This window comes from Cinclus cinclus, chromosome 3 (assembly GCF_963662255.1).
Source record: "Cinclus cinclus chromosome 3, bCinCin1.1, whole genome shotgun sequence".
Classification (NCBI taxonomy): Eukaryota; Metazoa; Chordata; class Aves; order Passeriformes; family Cinclidae; genus Cinclus; species Cinclus cinclus.
In genome coordinates this window covers 62,833,991-62,855,067 of record NC_085048.1, presented here as the reverse complement: position 1 = coordinate 62,855,067, position 21,077 = coordinate 62,833,991, and the positions used below count along the sequence as shown (strand labels likewise).

Sequence of the window (21,077 nt, the reverse complement as noted above, 5' to 3'; positions counted from 1 at the left end):
TGAATTAATATTCATAAATCAATAATGGCCTAAATCAAACAAATCAATCATTTACGTTACACTGATACATTGTGCCTGAAGAGGCATTGAGCTCACAGAGAACCAAACAGGAGCATCCACAGCAATGAGCGGCAGCACAGTGAATAAGTAGTAACTCCACGAAAAATTTCATTTGCAGAAGTTGACACCATGCCTTATCTCTCATCAGATACCTTATTTGCCTGTTGGTAGATTAGCAGTGGTGTGGTAGTTATCTCTCATTCTGGCCAGCTGAAGCATCCTGACAGCTGCTGCTTTGTGGCATAGACAGTCCAATATCCCTGTGGCTGTGAGAGGTCCATCAGGGATATCCAACAGGCCCCTGTGAGAGCAGGAGACATTTTTACTGTTTTGGCCATTGAATTTGACCATTGCTGAAAGTTACAGACAACTATGAAGACACCTCAGCTGCTGCTTTGAGTTGGAAAAAGGGACAATCTCACTTTTTTCTTATTATTTTTATTATTTTTAATTTTTTTGTAAAGTAAACTTCACAGAAAAACCATTTCCTTAGAATAGAATGTATCTTCCATTGTAGTCCACATTTGTGCTATCCACAAATTCAGTTATCATTAACTTAATGTTTAAAATACCATTTACCTGTTCTATAACATGGCAATACTTGATTTTTTTTATGCATGATTTAAAGAAGTATTTACATTAAAGCCAATACAATTTGAAGCCAAACCTTAGTATGCTACGCTGTTAGCTGCAAGTTGTCCAAGTCTGTACATGAATGTTCCTTCTGTTGCCACAGCTGAGGTAGAAGTGGACACAGTAGAATCCAAACGCTTGAGAGAACACAGGTTTGGATATTAAACAGGTATTAAAAGATGGCTTCAGAAATACTTGTGAATGTGGCAATAAGGTATAGAGAAGCCTTCACTCAGCACTCTGTATCTAGTCTCTTGCCAAGTTTCAACCTTCCACAAAATTACAGCTTTATAAGTGTATAGACAAATCAAATTAGTTTTGTACGTGAAATCTAGTATGGAGACAGGTACCATCATGCATTTGAGAGCCAATAACTGTTGAGAACTAAAATGGTCCTCTCTGAATTTAGAACGCTCAGCCATGTTTCAGGCGGGTGCTTACTGAAGGATTTGTCATGAGTTTCTATTACAGCTCACCTGTGGATGAATGCATACTGTTAACGTTTACAATGTTAATGCTAACATTTGCAAGGTGATACCACAGAGAACATTATCATGTTGTGAAAGAAATGTGAGTAGTATTCAGTCACCATGAATGTTTCTGTGTCTTGCCCACCTTTGTCATCCTTAAGTAACTTAGAATTACAAACATTCTTCACATTCAGTGAAAGGGTACTTTGAGATATCTCGAACAGTGGAGAGAGAGATACATCTATAGGTAACAAAATTATGTCTCTATCTCATGTAATTCTGATACTCCTATGGCAAACAGGGAAAAATGATTGGAAACTTTAAGTGAAGTAATGACTTACCTCCACCATGCTTCATCTTTTACAATGTATAAACTGGGTGTTCACATGAAAGCAGATGCTTGTTCTCCTTCTCCAAACCTGTGGATAGACCCTCCTGGCTAACACCAGCATCAACTGTCGAAAATGAAGATATATTTTCAATGTTAAAACTGTTAGATTGTAGTGCACTTTCTGCACCTAAAAGTATTGCTAATGAATCTTCATTATTACTTGAGGTAACCAAGTAAGCAGGAGGATATTGATAAAGCAAACAACTCTACAGCATTAGAGTTAGAAATAAAAATATGCTTTTTTCAGCCAAGACACAGATGGTTTTCTTAGTGGAAAAAGAAGCTAACAAATCACTGGCAATGTATTTTCATTCACCTTTAGTCTCTGACTGGTCAGCTAAGCTGTATAAATGACTGCATTGGCATAAGCTGACTGTCTGTGGTGCATGTTCATTACTTTTTCAGCAAGCACATCTTCATTCTCTGATATTCACTCTGCTTATAAACAAGAAGTCCCCAGAGTGTGGATTTTAAAACTTTGCTAAGATTGTTTTATGATCTGCTCTCTTGTGTGCTACCTTACATCTAACGAGTCACTCTGAGTATAAATTTAGTAACTGTTACTACTATCTTTATTGATCTATTTACAACCATAAGTCCTTTCCTTTTGCTGGTAATGCCAATCTACTGCTTCTCTTTGCAAAGGGCAGCGCTGCAGTTACTGTTTCAACCGCAGACCAAACAGTGATGCAACTCAGTCAGCCAAATTGCACCTTGTGGTCATTCCCTGTACTGTGCATCCCCTGGGCAGTAAGGCAATAGTGTTCTCATGTGACTAATATTTCATCCATAGATAGCACATGTAGAAAAAGACCTTCAGACATTACTGTAGAAATCATCACATAGAAATACATTCTGAACAAGACCTGACTTTACCTCTTTGCAAAATAAAACCCCCCTCCTACAAAAATGCACACAGTTGAGATCTTGTAGTTTAGCCCACACCAACCCTTTCTGAGGAACTCCCCTGTGGTAGACAGGCACTGTGACTTCTCCATGATGTTTATGATGACCTGGGGAATGGTGGGTGTTCAGTCCTGCCACTCTGCATTTGGGAGAGTTTTCCTCTCTCTGTCCCACACAGCACAGGAAAGCTCTGCAGATGTTGGATACTTCCTTTGTTCACTGACTGCTGACCTTGGAGGAAAACTCCCACGGGGTTTTTTAAGAGTTTTAGCAAGAGTCATCCAGGATCATCTTGGTTCAGGACCTTCGAAACCTGCCCCACATGCAGCACTCTATGGCTCTTGTCAGTAAAGCTGGCTTGCCTTGACAAGACCAAGGCTTAGGCTTAAAAGGGCTTTCTTCCTCTCCTTAGCAAGGCTACATGTGCAAACAAGTAAGTTTTAACACCCGAGATGCAAACATGGGGCAGCGTCCAGGACTGTTATTTATGTAAGCAACTCAAGACTGTATTGGGAAAACAGAAATAAGGAAAACACAAGATTAGGAAAGTACAAAGACTCTGTGTGCCTGGGCATGCATTTAATTGTCATCTAGTTTTTGCTTAAGGACTTGATAAGCTCTATCAAGCTTGGAACAAGCTTGAAACAAGGTTTCCTATGGAGGCTCTGTAGAAGTTTAATCAGTTCAGTCAACTCCCTCTTCTTCAGGCAAAATGCTGAAATCAAGGACATCCTGTAAACCAACTACTTAGTTAGGAGCTGAGATGGCCTTTGGACACTTGTAACCATTGTGAGTGCCGGTATTTTCCTTGAGTGGCACTCAGGAACACAAACTCTCAGGTGAGAATGCAGAATCATGGAATGAAGGAATCACAGCATGTTACGTACAGGGATTTTATGAACCTGTGGGTAAGCAATTAGAGTGGTACACCACAGTCCTGTTCTACATATGGGATAATTTTACTTAAGATACTCGCTTTGGGTTCCAGAACTTCTCTGTGGCATAGATAAGCCAACTAAATACTTGTCCTGTTGGAGTGGATTGTAACAGTAACTCCTTGTACAGCATAAAGCTCAGTTGCCTTAGGAGAGTAATAAACTCAGCTTCACTTAGGTAATTCCCAGGTGCCACAGCCTTGCTGCTTACAGTTCTCTGTCAAAGAAATGGCTTTTATCTGCTCTGCCTGGTGGATCAATTGGGAATAACTACTTGTTTAAACACTCTGATATTTACAGATATGACATGCACATTAAGCATGCCTTATGGGGTTTCAGCCAGAAATTTTCACTTTTCACTAGCCAAAAGAAGGATTTTACTGAAAACAATGTGTTACATGGAAATGACGGCTTCAGTTTTAAATGTCTGATGTGACATTGATTTGACAAGAGGGCCAAAATTAAAACAAGTCTCCTAGCAACATTCTCAACTTATTGTCTTATTATCAAATGCCAATTATGATTTCCCCAAGTTTTGTTTTGCGAGTTGTTTTGTCCTTCTATTTCAAGTCAGAAGTTAATTGCCATGTATAACAATTCACCTAATTTTTTTCATTATAAGTTCAGCTTATTTCCTGTTGTAAGGGATTGCTAACACAAAGAGAGCTTAAAAGTAGGCTATTTCCTGAAAAGGGACTGTAATGGCCACAGGTCAGCTCCTGCCCCAATCATATGCCTCCATCCATATTCAGTACTGTGACCATCAAACCAGCCTACTTCAATCCGTCATCATTTCCCAGGGCAGCACATTGTAGGACAGGACTTTGGCTTTGCCTGGCTTTTATGTTCAGTTTCATCTGAGTGTTCTTTCCAAACCTCTCTGGGCCCTCTCAAACTCAGTGAACATTTCCAATGTATCACCTTGAGTGTTAGCAAACTTTGATGCTTATAAAGTATCCTATATTCACAAAGAACCCTCTGAAAACTAGCATGTGTTGTCTCTATTCCCATGAATAAATAAAAAGCAGCAACCATACCAACTCTTCTTGTGCTGTTTAATCCTGCAAAGATGAATGAGGAATAGAATTAAATTATCTTTATTAATTATATTATATAATGCATACTTCTTATAATAAATTATTATTTATATTGTTTATAGTTTTAATATTTATATTACAAAGCCCCAGGCATGACTGAATGTGTTCTTCTACAGTTTTTATTATAAATACAGCCTTGTTAAATTAATGCATTCAAAAATCCTAATGAAAAAAATGCTTTAGATTATTCTAACAATTCTCAAGTAATTTAAATGCAATTTTACATAGGCAAAATTTGAGGGCATTGGATTTTTTCCTGGAATTTCTAGATATCAAGTTTCATGGCTGGTGCAGCTTTGCCTACACCTTAGGACACCAGGAAATCCCAGACAAAAGGCTGCTTACTGTACCAGTGCAGACCTGCATCATGGAGTCATTGTAGCTATCTCATGAAGATACAGCACATGTGATGGAAATGTGATCAACACATATGAGCTGCTGCACCTGTGCAGTAACACTGGCATTTACCAGGTTCTGTGAATCCACTGTACATGGATTTCACTACTACCTGTACTGATGTCCATTACAGGAATCAAATTTAGAAATTCAAATGCATCCTCTAGATTTGATTAAACCTTATTCTGGTTGTGAATATCATCTCCCAAATCCACTTAAAAACCCGTGCAACTTCACCTACTGGCACAGGCTAAACTTTCTTTTCAGGGTGCTGTTCCATATTGCCAGTAACCCTCATGCTCTGAGTTGTGGGACCAGTACCTCAGCTCTCAAATATTGTGCATGTCCTGAAGCATTTTGGTTTCCATAGATATGTGTGCTTGGTTCATCATTAGTTAGCAAGTGTTCAATGATCTCAGCAACTCTTTTTGTGTGCGTGTGCACATTTTCTCTTAGCATGCAGTTGTTTTTGTTTCTGGAGTGCTTATCACCATAACAATCCTCCCCCCTCCTGAATGATCTGTTACTACACTCCCTTGATTTATGTATGTATTCGATATCCAAAAGCCCTTGTATGCAGGATATAAAGGTCAGATGAATAATCTTTTAGAATTCTATCTTGTCAATGAACTGTCTAAAAAATTAGTCACTTGTTACGTCAACTAAAAATACAAAAACCCTGTGGGGTGTGGCAGCTGTTTCCCATATCCATGAGATTTAAGCATTAATCATCCCATTCAGGTCAATTAGTCTTCCCTAGCACTCAGTTATGCACAATTTTGATTGCTCATAACTCCTCCTGAGACAAGGGCAAGTGTATTCAGATTTCCCTGAACTGCTCTCTCTTCTCACGAGCTGGATTAGAAGGAGCAACCCTACAGTCTGAAACTCACTGGAAATATTCAGGTGATTTAAGTGAGCACAGATTTAGGTTGCAACTTAATACAGACTGCTAGGTAAACAGGAGTACAAATTCTCTTCCTGTCAAAAGAAGGGCATTATGGAAATCCTGCAATTAACTTGAAAGCATTTAGGAAAATCTGAAAGGAACTAAAATATTTTTTCTATTTATTTATTTAAAATTAGAAGTCATTAAAAAGGGGGAGACGTGGAACCAAAATCCAAAAAGAAAGACATGCAAACCACCAGAATCCATGGTAGTAAATTAATTTTTAAATTAAGACATTTAGGGAAGAGGACAGTTTAAAAAAAAGAGAAATGAACAGATGAATGATGAACCTGTCTTTCCAGAAATCAGAAGCCACAGGCTGGTGTAAGACAGCAGTGACTGATTTACTGTCTTAAAAAAACCACTAGGACAAGGCTGTAATACAGGCCATGCATAAGCTGAGGTTAGAAGTAGGAAGCTTTCTAATCATGGGAGAAGAGCAGCCTTCCACTAAAAACAGCAGGCAAGTACACCATTTTTTTTCCCACTATTTAAACTTCTTGAGCATTGGAGGAAAAGCAGTTGGATCAATTTTGATAAAGAACAGACTTCCCACATGCAAGACCTCCTGTAGACTGTTGTGTATTTAAAATGTTCAGAGTTCCCCCCTTAAGCTGTGATGCACTTAAGAGGTTTTGGCTTAGGAAAGAACATTCTATGACTGGCACTTCAATGAAAGTACACAGACATATTTTGCAGTGTATACTGAAGCTTATTTTACAGGAAAATCAACTTGCTACCTCCTGGACATGAGGCCTTTAATTTCATTTTGTTAACCTGACACTTTATGGATATTGATATTCAAGTTAAGAGGAGAAAATAATGGCTTATTTGTTTGATTTTACAAAATTAATCCACGAACGACAAATACCACCAAGTTTCTACAACCATCAGTTAAAACATTTTTAATTAAGCCACCACATTTGAAACAAGTGTCACATACATTAATATCACTTGAAAGTCATTAATAACTATTTGCAATAGCTTTTTCTGGAACATCTTAGTTGTGTAACATGCGGGTTATGCTTCTACCCCTCCCAGTACATTCAGAGCCAAGTTTATTTTACATTAGTGCTCTTTTGACAAGTTATGCCAATGCTTATAAAAAAGCATACAAAAGACTTAAATTATGCTAAACCCGATTACCATATTACCATAGCATCCTCCAGTCTTTAGAAAAGTGTCCATTTTCTTACACTTTTTTTCTCCTTTTCAGCTTTAGTTGTGCAAGGATTTTCATACTTGAGATTCTCTGCTGTGTTTTGAATTGACTAGAAGTAGGTACCATCATTACTTATAATAAAGTAAGTCTACACAGTATTCCTCACCAGCCAGTACAATACAGAAAAGAGAAAAAAAAATAATTAAAAGGACACATTTGTCACAGAACTCTCTTATTCAGCAAGAATAAAAAATACAGTAGCTTGTATATGCCACAACTGAGCTCGTAACACAATTCTTAAGTCTGCAGACATTTATGCTCTGAAAAGTTATAAAATACAGGCCTAGAAGGGACCTTCAGGAATCACCTGGCCTCTCTAAAACATGATCACGTGCAATACATAGTATTATCAAATTGAAAAAGGTGTTACAAAATGGAAAGCTATACAATATATAATACAAGAAACACACAGCATTGCAAAAGATCAGTTGTAAATTACTTCAGCTTTACAGTCTGTTGGTTAATGCTTTCTAAGTTCTATTTTGTACATGTGCATGAATACACATACTCACACACTTACCCTCTCCTAAGTACCAGGTTCATAAGAATAAGAAATAACACAGAGAAACATGCAGCATTTGCTTTCCACCCCACCTGTATCCTCCTCAGTCTGTCTTTGCTAAAGCTATTTCTCCCATAGCTGGGAGTTCAAAGAATGAACTTCTTCCTTCTTCCCCAGCTGAACAAAGCCCTGACAAAGATTATAGACCATAATTAAATCTGCTGTAAGGTGCTGCAAGTCCATGACCAACACAGACATGGCTATGCCTCGCTAGAATATTTACTTGGAATTGCTGGCTGCAGAAACACAAATGAGGAGACATCCAGAATACTCTGACATGGATGTCTGTATGAAGTTTACATATGTAAATTGCTCACAGAACTGCCTTTCTATTTCTGTCACCTCTACTCACTCACAAAGCAACCCCAAGTTCACTAAACTCTGAGGTACCTACAGTGTTACAAGCTTTTGGAGGTTTTTAAACACCTTATGCTATTCCCCTCCAAAGCACACTGATGATTAAAACACTGCAACTTTACAAAGGTAGACAAATAGAATAGTTTATGTTTATGCTCAAAGATACTTTCTAAATCAGCATCCCCCCAAATAACATGTAAAAATATGTGTAGTTTAACATCTGAATCCATGACAACTTATATATGTGATTCCATCACAAGTCTGCTGTGGCCACAAATGCACCAATGTTACATTAGCCACTGTTGTGTTATACACACCAGCTCCATGTTTCAGAAGAGACCTTCTCCAACAGCACCAATTGGTGGAAAATAAATTCTAATTTTATTTTCCCCTTAATTCAAATAGCCAATAGTCAACAACAGTCCAGTAACAGGAATGAAAAAAGATTTTCAGGCAGCAGGTAGTGTGATACACTGATAGTATCACAGAATTTTCTTCCTTGGGACTGACTTTGGCAGAAGAGAAAGCATTCCTTGGAAGACTGTGTTTTTTCCTAGCTCCATTTAAAGCAGTTTTGTCCAAGGTGAAAAAAACAACCCATCTCACAGGATCACTAATGGGGTTGTTTAAAATTTATCCTTTTCCTTTTTTACACTTGAAACACTATCATCTATATTCATAAGAAAATATTAGAATAAAATAAGGATGACTCAATTAATTGGGAGGGGAAGGAGCAAGTAAACCACCCAAACTGAATTGACATGAGAATATGTAAATAATACTTTAGGTAAAAGCTATTTGGTTTAAAATGCCAATGTTTTTCCTAATTTATTGCCAGGCATAATGAGAAATACACTGGACAAATAAGGTGAGTTTTTCAGCCACCCACAATGACACCAAATGTACATCAGAGGTGCTCCTGTGTATTTTTTTTACAGTTGACCATACTTGGACTTAATCTTTCAATTTAAGTATGGTGCTCTCTCTGGGGAGGAGTAGTAATAGGTAGGTTTGATATTTCCCAGGACTTCATCTTCCCAGTTGGGGAGGCAGCAGAAGAAGAAAGCACAACCTATTACAACAACAGTGCTGGCCCAGCCAAAGCCATAGGCCCAGCTGAACATGTTATCTCCCATCAGTGGAATTTCTTCTGTGAATTTCACTGGGTAAATGACCAGGCCAATGATCTGGAATGCAGCTAGAGAAAAGAAAGAAAACCAGGAGTAAGTTGCAGTGAACATATTAGGTTCTCATTAAGAAAAGTTACTTGGAGCTAAGTACATACTTTAGATATGTAAGGATTAGCTTGAGACCTGAAATCAAATCTGCATTGTTACAGAGGTATGTGACTTCTGTTCCAGGCAGATCCCCACGCCTATGTGGCTGAGGCATCTCAGCTGCCATTGCCAGGTTGCTAAGGCACATGCCTGCATGCCGTGACCAGCCCTGTCCCACAGCCAGCGCAGGGAACCCTGCCGAGCCAGTTATCTCCCAGAGCCCTGTTCCTCCTCCTCCCACCAGAAAGGTGGGAAGCACCCAGGGCACTCAGCTCTCAAGTCTTAGCATGTGACATGCAGGGTCAAAGGTGTTGGGTGTCCCCATATAGTGCTTGTGGGAAAGTGAGAACTGACAAAAGCCACTGGAGCTTCCCTACCCATTATGCTTTCAGATCGCAACTCAACCTTCCCTTGTTCCCCATGAAAATGGGTCATAAACCAGACAAAGACAGCTAATTTCGTAAGGGAGGCTTCATCTAGCATGTTTTTCTGCTGATGCCTGTTACACATCTAAAATAACCTTGTCTTTGTGCCCAACCTTACCAACAACAAAGAGCAGGCCTCCAATTCCTCGCACAAAGTTGAAGCGGAGGATCTCAATAGAGAAGGCGATGACTGCAAGGGCAAAACAGATGACCAGGATCACAAAGCCAACGAGGTATGTGGCAGCTGCTGCTCTTCCCCACCCTTGAAAAAGAAAAAAATAAAGTTATTACACACAGCAGTACTGTCCTGTAGGTCATTGTGGCTCTTTGGTTTTCTTTAATAATTTTTTTATTGAAGCCCTTCACTGTAAGAAGGGTTTATGTCAAAGCAATATTGAATGCCTGCAAAGCACACAGCTGCAGAGCAGGGGGACAGGACCCCCCACCTGCTATCTTGTCTTGCTGAAAAGGGGGATAGACTGCAGCACAGAAGAGAGAGAATACCATCGAACTTCATGTCTCTAAGGCACCCACAGACATCTGAGCAGATAGAGCACACAACTGCTGACAGTGCCCTCTATAATTACAGCTCCTGTTCGATATGCAAGTTCAGAAAATCGCTTCCATGCAAAGGAAAGTGTGAAAGCAGACAAGAGGGTACCACCACAGGGGATAACTGCTGGGAAATAACAGTGCTGTCTGTGCATAAAACTTCAGTTTGTTTATGACAAGAATGGGGCATATGGTACAAATTAACCATGACCAAAAATAAATAAATCTGCAATAGCTGAGAAGATGACAAAACGAAAGTTTTTAAAAATAAGTATTTATTCACAGCTAAAATGTAGTAGGTGGGGGAGAAACAACAGAAGCTGAGGTAAAAGTTGATGAGTTCTCTTTGAATCATTACTTTGACATTTGCTGGACCAGGGTGACTCAAGCTACTTAGTATCGAGTTACTGCATGCTGGAGAGGCTCAGGCATGAAGCAAGCGCCGGTACTCGGATTGAGCAGCACCAGCACCCAGAGCTCACCAGCCACAGGCCAGGGCCAAGGCAACAATGGCAGGAAAACCTCCTAGAAAAACAGCCAGCCATTCTACTTTGGCAGCAACACCACCTTGTGAAAAGGCCCTCACACACCTTGTCCTCTTCAGAAACCAAGTAATTTAGGTGAGCCCAGTGCAAACAACTACAAGCAAAGGTGTTCCTGCCCTGGAGGCAGGATACCTGCCCACAAGGGCTAAACCATACTGGCTAGTGCTTTGTTTTCCAGTCAGCTGTCATCACAGTTCAATTCCCACATCTACATATTGTGGGTTTCTGGTTTCACAAACTCAGACAGAGGTAGGGCTGGATTCTGAGTTCCCTCTAATGTAGAAATAAAAAGGCCAGTGAGATCTAGGTCAGAACATTTTAAAAAAATTCTCTTTCATCATAGCTGTCCATTCCAACACAGTTGAAGTGACTTTGGAGATATCCTGCTTTCAATGTCATCTCCATTCTTTCTCTGCAATTTGCTATCTGAAAGCAAAGCATTATTTTACAGCTATTTTAATTAGATCTGTTTGAACTGGTTTCTTTCTCCTCTAATCCAACAGCAAAAGTAAAATACAGCAGGCATCCATCAGCCAAATCTCCACCAAAACTCCCAACTACCACCACTGCCACCTGAAGGCAATAAAACTGACACAGAAAAGATAAGAATATTTTTTTCTTTCCCCTCTCCCTTCCTGGAGCTACTCAAGACAGTAAAAACTTGTCAAATTTCTACTTCAGCTAGCTGTGCATGTCTCATACTCCTTCCCTGAGGGAATGCTGAGGGGAAGAAGCAGGGAGGAGACTGATGAGTGTCTGGAGGTGGTTTGATAAAATCTTTTAATACAAAATGTTCTCTGTCATACCTAAGGCAGGTATTGAATATTGTCTCCACAATAGCATTTATTTACTGATAACTAATATAAAAGGATATGTAACCATTACACACAGCCAGCCAAGGAAAACCCATTCAGACTAGATAATCTAGGCAAATTTTTAATCAATATTTGCCCTATTAAGAAAAAAAAAAAAGAAAAAAAAAAGTACAACAAGGAGGAACAGTTAGTTGCCATAGCATATTACCTTTCAGATGCATTATTTACGCTGACAAGGTGTAGGAAGACAAATATGGCGTCTGTTTGATAAAATTTAGGTTGTCAACTCTAATACACCTGCATGTTAGACACCTTGAGGTTTAGTGCAACACAAACAACCAGAGGACTACAAGGCAGAATGCCCACAGTGCTCTCTCTGCCATTTTCATATCATCTGTATTGTCTTTACAAGCATAATAAGCTTTTGGATACAAGTCAGCTCTGGCTCAGCTCACAGTGATTTATTTTCCTGTCTCTGGCAATAAGAAAATGACAACACATATAGCTGCAGCAGATATCATGTCAGGAAGATTAATATCAAGCTCAGCTTCACTTCAGGTCTTCAAAAACAAGGCAGCAGTAGGTACCATCATTATGAAACTCTGATATTTGTGCTCCTGTGTGACAGAGCTCAGTGCTGGTGACCCAGTACCTTCCACTCCTTCAGCTGGATTATCTCTTCCAACAGCACTTAGCAGCAGGTTAATGCTGACAAGACCTGATAAAACTGAGTCATAGGTGCTGCCCACAGCACTAGATGGGTGTGCTCGGCTGGATGAGCGTAGTCAGGCACAGAACTATCCGCCAGACATTTGATCCCCTGTGGGAATCACAGGAAGAACAGCAAAAATCTCTGGACTTACAGTTAATTTTTGAGATTTCTCTTACGTTGTGTGTACATATAAGTTTTTTAATAAGTGATTGGTGTGTGAAGGTGCACCTTTCCCGAGCATAGGTGCAACCCTGGGATGTTCCTTATCCACATGACCTGCTGCCACCCCCACCAATAGAGAAAGTTTTCAGCAGAGGGGCTGCTGCAGAAAACTGAAATTGCTGTTTCTCCATTAAGGGTCTCCCTCATGCCCACACATATCAAGTCAGGCTTTCCCAGCTTCTTTTCTCCTAAAGGCTTCTGAGAGTTAACCAAGCCCCCACAACTCCCAGCTCTCCTGTCTTTCTGGAAGATCCTCCCTCTACAGCTCCCAGCTTCCAGAAGGGAAGAGGTCAGGTTTATCCTCTCACTGTTGCCATAAGAGCTGTCGAGACCTGCTTACAGTCAGAAAATGACAGATTACCTGGTTTATGCTCAAAACTACCTTATAATCATAAGATATTTAGCCAGAATTTAAGCTTTTTCATAAAAATAGAAAATTCTCAGATCCATTCATTTGGCAGAGAGAGTATTTCTTGCGCAAAATAAATATAAGTATGATGTCTGTTTATGAAATCAACCAAGAACACCACAGTCGTTTGGAGCTGCATAAATAAGAGGGCAGGCTAATAGGAGAGCAGAAAAGCAGAGAAATATTTAGGGGGTTAGTGTTTCCAGATTAGCTTGGTCTCAAAGAATATTCAAGTTCTTTTCATCTAATCAGCAGAAATGTATTTATCAATTATGATGGTGTTGAAAGAACATTTAAAAACAGCTGATCAGAAGCTGACAGTCTGCAATTATTAGGAAGGATTAAAAGTTTTGTTACATAGCATTTCATTAATGATTACTATGGAAAGGAACTAAGCTGCAAATGTTATCATGCAAATAACTAGGAGTGGTCAAGATTACTTAAGTTTAATGATGAGCACCAGTAATATGATGAAATTAAAAGAAAGCAAGTGCCTTAGCATTAAGGGCATTTCCTGATTTCATTTGGCCATGCCTCAACCTCACCAGGGAAGAGGTGGAATCTCTGTAGACTAAGATATTTAAATCTAGATTTCTCTTTAGAAATCTATAAAAGAGCTGTGAAAATAGTCTAACAGTCTAACTTCTACAAGTCTTGTTACTTGAAGTAACAAGATTCCAAGACTCTGTCTTTGTTCATTCACTTCCAGAAGCCTAAGCTAGTCTCTTAGCTTATTAATGATTTTTATCAAGACCTGCAGAGACTGGGTGCATTTTTGCAATGTAGCTGTAATGTTCTCGTGTATATAAATGACAATAGCAATCCTTGTCTGGTCTCAAGGGATCATTAGATAACATCCACAAATAGCTCCCTTTTTTGATGTAATAAAGGAGTAGTGGACTGCAACCAAAAGAGCAGTGTCAGCACTACTTTCTTGTTCAGATAATGTGCAAACTTCCATGGTAGCATGACTGGTGAGAGGAAACTATGGGCATACCACGAGCATAGTGGAGCCCAGAATTGAAGGGTCGCTGGGAGGGCAGGTTGGAAATTAATACTGGGAATTACAATCTCTTTTAGCTTTAAGAGTGCAGGAAAAGGAATTGCTAACCTACCAAAATATTAAATATGAGCCTTCTAGTACAAACTTAGCTTCAGGTGAGAGCTGAGGAGAGGCACAATCCTGCACATTTCCAACTTTTAGTCTCTGGATTGTCAGCAGCAGAAGTGTGCCTGCTCAGGAGCCAGAAAAGTGCAGACACCAGCCTCACATTTCACTGGGATCTTTTACCAGGAAGTTGCAGTGAGTGTTTTCTGGGTGTAGGCAGAGACACCAACTGCTACACCTTTCCCACTGCCATTTCCCGAGTGCCTGCAGTAGCCTGGTACTATAAGAGATGTTAGGTCTTGAATGCATTGTAAATCAGACAAAAGCATGCCTGAAAAGAGGTGGATTGAAAAGGTAAGCATACACCTAGCATTCCTCCTTTATTTACCTGGCCCCTCAGTGAAGCCTCCACATGCACTCAGTTTCACCAATAATCTGTGTTATCAAAGTTCATGCCTCTAGTAACATAGGTACAGTGACACAGCTGCAGTGAAACATGATCCACTAAGGCTGGGCTCCTACTTCCAGGTTCCATTTTTTTAATGCCCCCCCCTTTTTTTTTTTTTTTTGGTCACTTACTAAGGATCCAGAAGAATGTTTCCCCTTTTCTTTGTTGGCTGGTATGTATTTAAGTGAATATTGACTGGCTCTTGGAAAGCTAGTCAAGAAAGAGTTAACCTAATGGGGTTACCTTTACTGCACACGTACACACCCATCTTTTACAGTGTTCATTCAAAGCAAAGTCACTGGGACCAGTCATTCAGAACCAAGAGGGCACAGCCACCCATAAATATTGCTCCTAAATCTACAGTCTCATCACTATAAGGACAATTATTCTTTCTAAGTTACACAGTGCAAATAATCTTTGTCATAGCTGATGGCTTGCTGATATGTTTTAAACACACAGTCAACAGTTAAATCCTGCAATGATCTAGACTTAGTCATCTTGAGTCATATTCTAGTGCACTACAGCACTTTTACATTGCAACATTTTGATAATATACAGAGGCTGCCAGCCAGGGCACTTCCCAGACACAAACCAGTACAGAACTCTAAACAAAATCCCTTCCCTGGCTCCCTACCACATGACATCCTACTCTTCTTTTTCCCTTTCACTTCTTCCCTCTCATGTGGTATTTGCAAATGTGCATTAAGGAGCTCTGCAGTTAGGAGATGCTCCTATTTGCAAATCTTTGTTTGTCTTTTCCTGTCCCTTTCCCTTCATTTAAAGTAAGTGACTCGCCTGCTTTTTTTCTTCCTCGTACACATGCCACAGCTCGATTAAGGATTTGTCTAATGGAACATTCTGTTAATGGAGATACACTCTGAAGTCTTCATTTCATCAGGAGAGGTGCAGGATGGTTAGTGTACAGCAATTATTGTATGCAAAACACAAGTTATGCATCTCAATTAGTTAACCTTTATTTTCTCCGCAGCAGTGCTGTAAATGCCTGCTAGGCATTTTTTCCTTTGCAAATGCCCTCACCTCTTTAGACAGTAATTTTATTAGCATAGAAGAAAAAAAAAACAAATCAAACCTGAAGTCATATGCTACATCCTGTCTCTAGATGTAAATACTATCTGAGTAGACAGATGTAACGAAAATTTGAGAACAATCAAATTTATATAAAAAAGCCAAGGATTTAAATAAGTTTTGGTTTAAATAAGCCAAGGCTTAAACAAGTGAAGTCAAAGATACTGTTCTTCTGTTTCAGCCTGTTAACTAGAGAAAAACCTCAGAAAATTACTTTTGTCCCACACTGCTGAGGGCTGACGAAAAGCACACACCCATCAGTACTCAGGGACATGTGAAGTAGTGTCACTATAGAAGAAAACAAATTCCAGCAGCTGTACTGTATTAGCACTTTTTCCCTGTGCAATGCAAATTTCAGCAACTCTGCACTAGCTTTTATTCTCTGTCTAATGGGAGAGATGGATATTTTCATCTCACCAGCCAGATTTCTTCCACCTGCAGTAATGCCTAAAGCTGTTACCCGGCTGAGAAACAAAGCCACTTCTCTTACAGTATATTCAGGATTTAGCTTGTGCATGAGCGTTGCAATGAAAAGCTTCTGGAAGTGAGTCTGCCGTGCTCAGGCGGTAAGAGATCTGTGCAGGGAAACAGTCCCAGCTCTCCCAGCTGAAACACACCCTTCCAGTCCCCCAGTCCCTAAAGAACCCTCATCCAGGATCTTAAGGCGGGTCTGCTTATTTGTCCAAAAATATTTTGAGGGAAAAGCAGATGTAATCAGACCCACGTGTTCCAGCAATAAAACAAAAAGTCCCCCAGAAGACCTAGAAACTGAGAGTGTGCAGTAAGAATGTTACGGTGGCAATGCCAGATACAGAAGCAGCTAAGCAAGTTAAAACAGAGGCGCGCTTATCCCTGATTTAGGCCCCAGTGCAACAGAGAGGTACAAAGAAAAGAGCGGGTTGGTTTTTTTTTTTTTCTGCCTGCGAGCCCACATCAGACCATTTTAAGCTGCAGATCAGGAGGCATTTTAATAGCTGCAGTCCCTTGGCCAGGAGGGTTAAATTAAGGTGCTCTCTTCCCCCAAGGATCGGGGAATACCATTTTACTACTGCCCAGGTGTGGTTCTGCAGAGGACAGCCTGCGTGACGGTTTCCACAGGCGCCGTCCGACCAGGGAAGCCAGCGGCGTAGGGAGGGAGCTGCCTGTGGCACTGCAGCCCCATGAGAGTTCCGGGGAAGCAGATAGACCTGGAGCCGGTTGCTACCTGACTTCGGTTACAAAATAACTTCAGAAAAACCCAAAATATCAGCACCCCGGCTTCTCAGTGTTGTACTGGTAGAAAAAAAATCGCTCTGGAGCAGTCTAGTCCTGTGTTTCGGTGCTGACTTAAGCCCCGAAACAGTGCGGATGCTGGTTCTGGAGGGAAACTCCATTCCGGAGAGCAGCTGCTCCACAACAGAGTTCGGGGAGGTCAGTCTTGACCCCTCCTGCCCCGGGTCCCTCGGAGGGCCTCTCACTCACCGTAGTCCATGAGGGATTCGCAGCTCCAGTTGAGATCCTCCTCGCCCCGCGTGCAGCTCTCCCACAGCGACGCTTGCTGCACGTAGGGCTGGGACTCGGACTCCAGCCAGCCCCGGCCCGCCAGGGCGATGATGCCCATGATGATGGCCAGGCCCAGCAGCAGGGGTAGGAGCCACCTGCACCTCCAGCAGGCGAGGCCGCACACCACCATCGTGCCCGGCCGGCGGCGCGCCCAGCGAGCCCGGGCGTCGCGGGTGCGGTGCGGCGGGGACGCTGCGGAGGGACGGGAAACTGCGAGTGTGCCGGTCCGAGCGGGGTTTTAAGGCGCCGGGGAGGAGGGAGTCCCACCCACATTCCTCTGACTAAGCCTGCCGCCGCCGGCGGCCCCGACCGGTGGGGCCGGAGGAGATGAGTGGAGGGAGCGGGGCCCGGCTCGGCTCGGCTCGGCTCGGCTCGGCTCGACCCGGCCCGCTCCCCTCGGCCCGGTCCCCCTCCCGGGCTCACCCTCGCACTTCTCCTCTCGCTGCCCGACACCCTCCTACGCCCGCTCCACTGTCGTGGCCCAGACACGCAAAAACGGCGAAAAAACTGGAGGTTCTCGGGATTCCAAGAGCCCTGCCTTCCTCATAGGGGCTGGAGATCATCATCCTCCTCTATGATCACTGGGTAGACCGGCTAGCATTGCCCGACGCTGATAATACTGATGGTGTTAGCCACTTTGGGCACTGAAAGCTTGCCAAAAGTTGCTTTTGCAGTTCACAAAAAGACATTAAAGAAAAGTGTCATATGAGGATGGGAATATGACATTATTAACATGGAAACCATCATTTGTTTCACATCATGGTCAACATTGAACAAATTCATGTTTCCTAATGGCCATCTAATGAGTTTTTCATTGCAATTGTGCTCTGGGCTTCCAAGCAGGTTGTTCTGGGCACTGGACAAAGCCCTGCAGCGGTACTCAGGACCCATCCACCCTGAACCTTTCCCATTCCTTATCTGGAAATGCACCCAAAGATTCCAGATGACCAAAACAAATTTTTCCCCATCACATGGCATGAATGGACACCCAAAATTTTGGCCATGGGACAAGCACTTCTCCACAATAAGATCTCTACATATCCCATCGTGTCACCCCATTGCCCAGCATCAAAGCAAACTCATTGTCTGAGCAGACACATGCCCATGACAGGACTAGAGCAGCATATGTCTTGGGCACACAACTCAAGTCTTGGAGCAGCTTCTAGGCCTCGCCAAAGAGGATATTAGGAAGACAAATCTCTGAGATGTGAAGGACTGAAAATAATAATGGGTGAGGGGGACTACATGTGCTTCATGGAAAATGGGAGCATATGAGTTCTTAGACTGCATCAAATGGGATTTTGTCACAGCTATGTCACATATAATCAAACTGTGCCAAATGCCAGTTCCTCAAAATATATTCATGGGAGGTGTCCTGTAAGGAGGGATGGTCAACCTCTTCTGAGTACTGATTGATGGCAAATATTAGGGAACAGACTGTGATGCTAAAATCAGAACAATAAGATCACATCACTACAAGCAAGTTGCAAAGGTCTCAGGCAGTGTACCTCAAATCAGGTGGAGTTCCACCAGCTCTGACAACATCCTTTTGATGTTCATTCCCACTGTTCAGGTTTCATTCCAAATTCATACTAAAGCAGAGCTGTAAGTAAAATTTGCCAGAACTACTTGCAAGCCTATGTCATCAGCACACAGGTTTTCTGTGTGGAGAAGTAATGGCAGAATTGGGCACTATGATCCTCTCTTTTTGTCACTACAACAGAACTTCATTTGTGCAGTGCTTAGCAGTGATTTTCCAGCAGTCTCACTATCAGCACTCAAGTCACCTCAGATGCAGAAAGTAGTTTTCTTCAGCACAGAAATTGAGAACTATTGAATGAGAAGTGAGAGTAAATTTCACCCGCATTTCAGGAAGAAGAGTAGAAATGCACTACTCAGGAAAGTGCTGTCTTCATTATAAGGTCGAAGTCAGCAAGTCCCTCCAGTTCAGACAGGAGTATAGAGCTGGATCTGATTTTTAGTAATTGCATTACTTGTTTTTCCAAGGCTGTGCTGCACCTGGAGTACCTCAGCGCCCAGATGCTGCAGTGGTGTGATGAGAAGCTCTGAGGGCAGCCTCCAAGCCCACCTCTGGCATTGAGGTCTTGTGTTGTCTATGGCCTATCCTCCTTCTCCCAAGGACATAATGAAGACAGAAATGCATCTTCTCTATTCTTTTTAAATACTTGGCTTTTTAACAACTAGGAAACCCAGCTAAATTTTAAAAAAAAATAATACACCAAATATCCCATTCTGTATGAGTGAGGGCCTATGACACAGTCAATGAAGTTGTCTGCCTTTAGTCCCAATGATACTTGGTTTTATTAGCAAAGAGATCTAGCTAACTAATAAACCAGTGCCTCCTACAGCAAAACAGGCAGCTCTGGCAACATATGCAGATTTTCTCACCTCTGGGTTGTATAACCCACACCTTCCAGAGACCAGATGGTTGGAGTCAGCTCTGTGGGGCTGCAATGATAAACACATGAAAAACAAGTAGTGCTTTGATTATGAAGAAAACATGCCCTAATACATAACAAAACAAGCAGGAGGTTTGCTTTCCTAAACACCAAACCCTCCTGAATGTAGCTGGGCATTCTGGATCAAGCCGCACTGCCAAACGTACATTATCTTCAGCTGTGAACACAGCTATGTGTTCTGTAGTTATGAAAATAAGAATATTTACCCCAGTTTTATCTTTGGCCATGTTACAAAGAATCATAAGCTTCTTTCACCACCACTACCCTTACCTTTATTTGTTTATTATGCAAATAATATATTAATTTAATAATTTCTGTGGCCCTATAGACATTTTTTTCTCTGCAGAGTAACAGGGGATATGCCTCTGTAGTGCTCTACATGGAGTAAATCATTTACTGGTGCTGGCAATCATTCACCCAGCTATCAGAGAAAACCAAGCAGCACTGAGAGAAGGTCAGGGATCAACTCCAGCCCAGACAGGTATGGCTGGGGTCTCATGGGTTTTGAAATACAGCAGGAATCTGCAGGCTGGTTGCCAAAAGAACTTTTGGGGGGAGGGGAGGGGAGTGGGACACAGTGGGTAGCATAGTGCCGAGGGCATCCCTCTGACCTGCAGAGTCCCCTCAGGGATGGGGTACCTTTCCTTTATCCATTTTACCTGTCTGTTTTTTCTAGCCTGTTTACCTCCCAGATTAAAAAAAAATCAGAAAAATAAAATGTCCACAGACAGTATCTGTTGTAAATACAATTCTTTTGTAATTCATGGGTGTTGTCTTCAGCAGCGTCTTATGCTCACTTTCCTCTCTGTCCAAGTGCCCCAATTCTACTTAATCTCTCTTCAGGCATCATAGCCACCTAATTAACATCACCTAAACAGGGTAGTCATTCTAACCATAAAATAGGATAGGCCTGGCATGTAATTTGTATAACCCACAACAACCACTCCATCATTGTTTCCAGATCTACCTTCAATTTCCTCATGTGTGCATAAAAGCTGCCATTATGTGAATTTATAAGGAATCCATTTTTCTGACCAGTTCGTGTCAGTAGCCCTTCATTGAACTCAGTTTACATTGCAGATTCCTCTGGGGCTGGCATAGATGAATTAAGCTGGCTCTCTGCAATTGATGTGCTGCATAGGCTACTTCAAAAGCCTTGTGGAAATACTAGGGCAGCAGTTCAGCCTGCAGAGGTGTGACTAACCCTTTCTCATTCCTGCAAGGGACCACTTGTGTGACTCCATCAGCCTGAGATGACCTAAAATCTTAGAAATAAAAGGGTAGTAAAGAGTTCTCCTTCTGTGCATGCATTGCCTCCAATTGCCATACAATCATAAAGGTACACATGTGCTTGCTAAGTCCAGTTTTTCTACACTTAGGCTGTGCAAAGGTCTCTCTAATGTCCTGAAGTTGCTCTGGGTGAAATTCCACTTCTAGTAAAGGAAATGGCAGAATCCCAGGTGGCAGGATTTTACCCC

The 21,077-nt window shown here is 41.6% G+C and overlaps 1 protein-coding gene across 1 annotated transcript; it reads right to left on the bottom strand.

Annotated features, from left to right (window-relative positions):
• Window positions 1-8,940: 8,940 nt before the first annotated feature.
• On the bottom strand, window positions 8,941-17,249 carry LOC134041875 (p53 apoptosis effector related to PMP-22-like). The gene is made up of 3 exons (XM_062488914.1): window positions 17,039-17,249; window positions 9,799-9,942; window positions 8,941-9,176 (listed from the first exon to the last, which is right to left on the bottom strand). The coding sequence occupies exons 1-3, from the start codon at window positions 17,247-17,249 to the stop codon at window positions 8,941-8,943; spliced, it is 591 nt and encodes a 196-aa protein (XP_062344898.1).
• Window positions 17,250-21,077: the final 3,828 nt, after the last annotated feature.

What these genes read in the sequence shown, in the direction of transcription:
- LOC134041875 (XM_062488914.1), bottom strand. Translation starts at nt 17,249, where the DNA reads ATGGTGGTGTGCGGCCTCGCCTGCTGGAGGTGCAGGTGGCTCCTACCC. An exon ending in CGAATCCCTCATGGACTACG is followed by an intron (nt 9,943 to 17,038) that starts GTGAGTGAGAGG and finishes TTCTTTTTCAAG; the next exon opens with GGTGGGGAAGAGCAGCAGCT. An exon ending in AGGCCTGCTCTTTGTTGTTG is followed by an intron (nt 9,177 to 9,798) that starts GTAAGGTTGGGC and finishes TCTTTTCTCTAG; the next exon opens with CTGCATTCCAGATCATTGGC.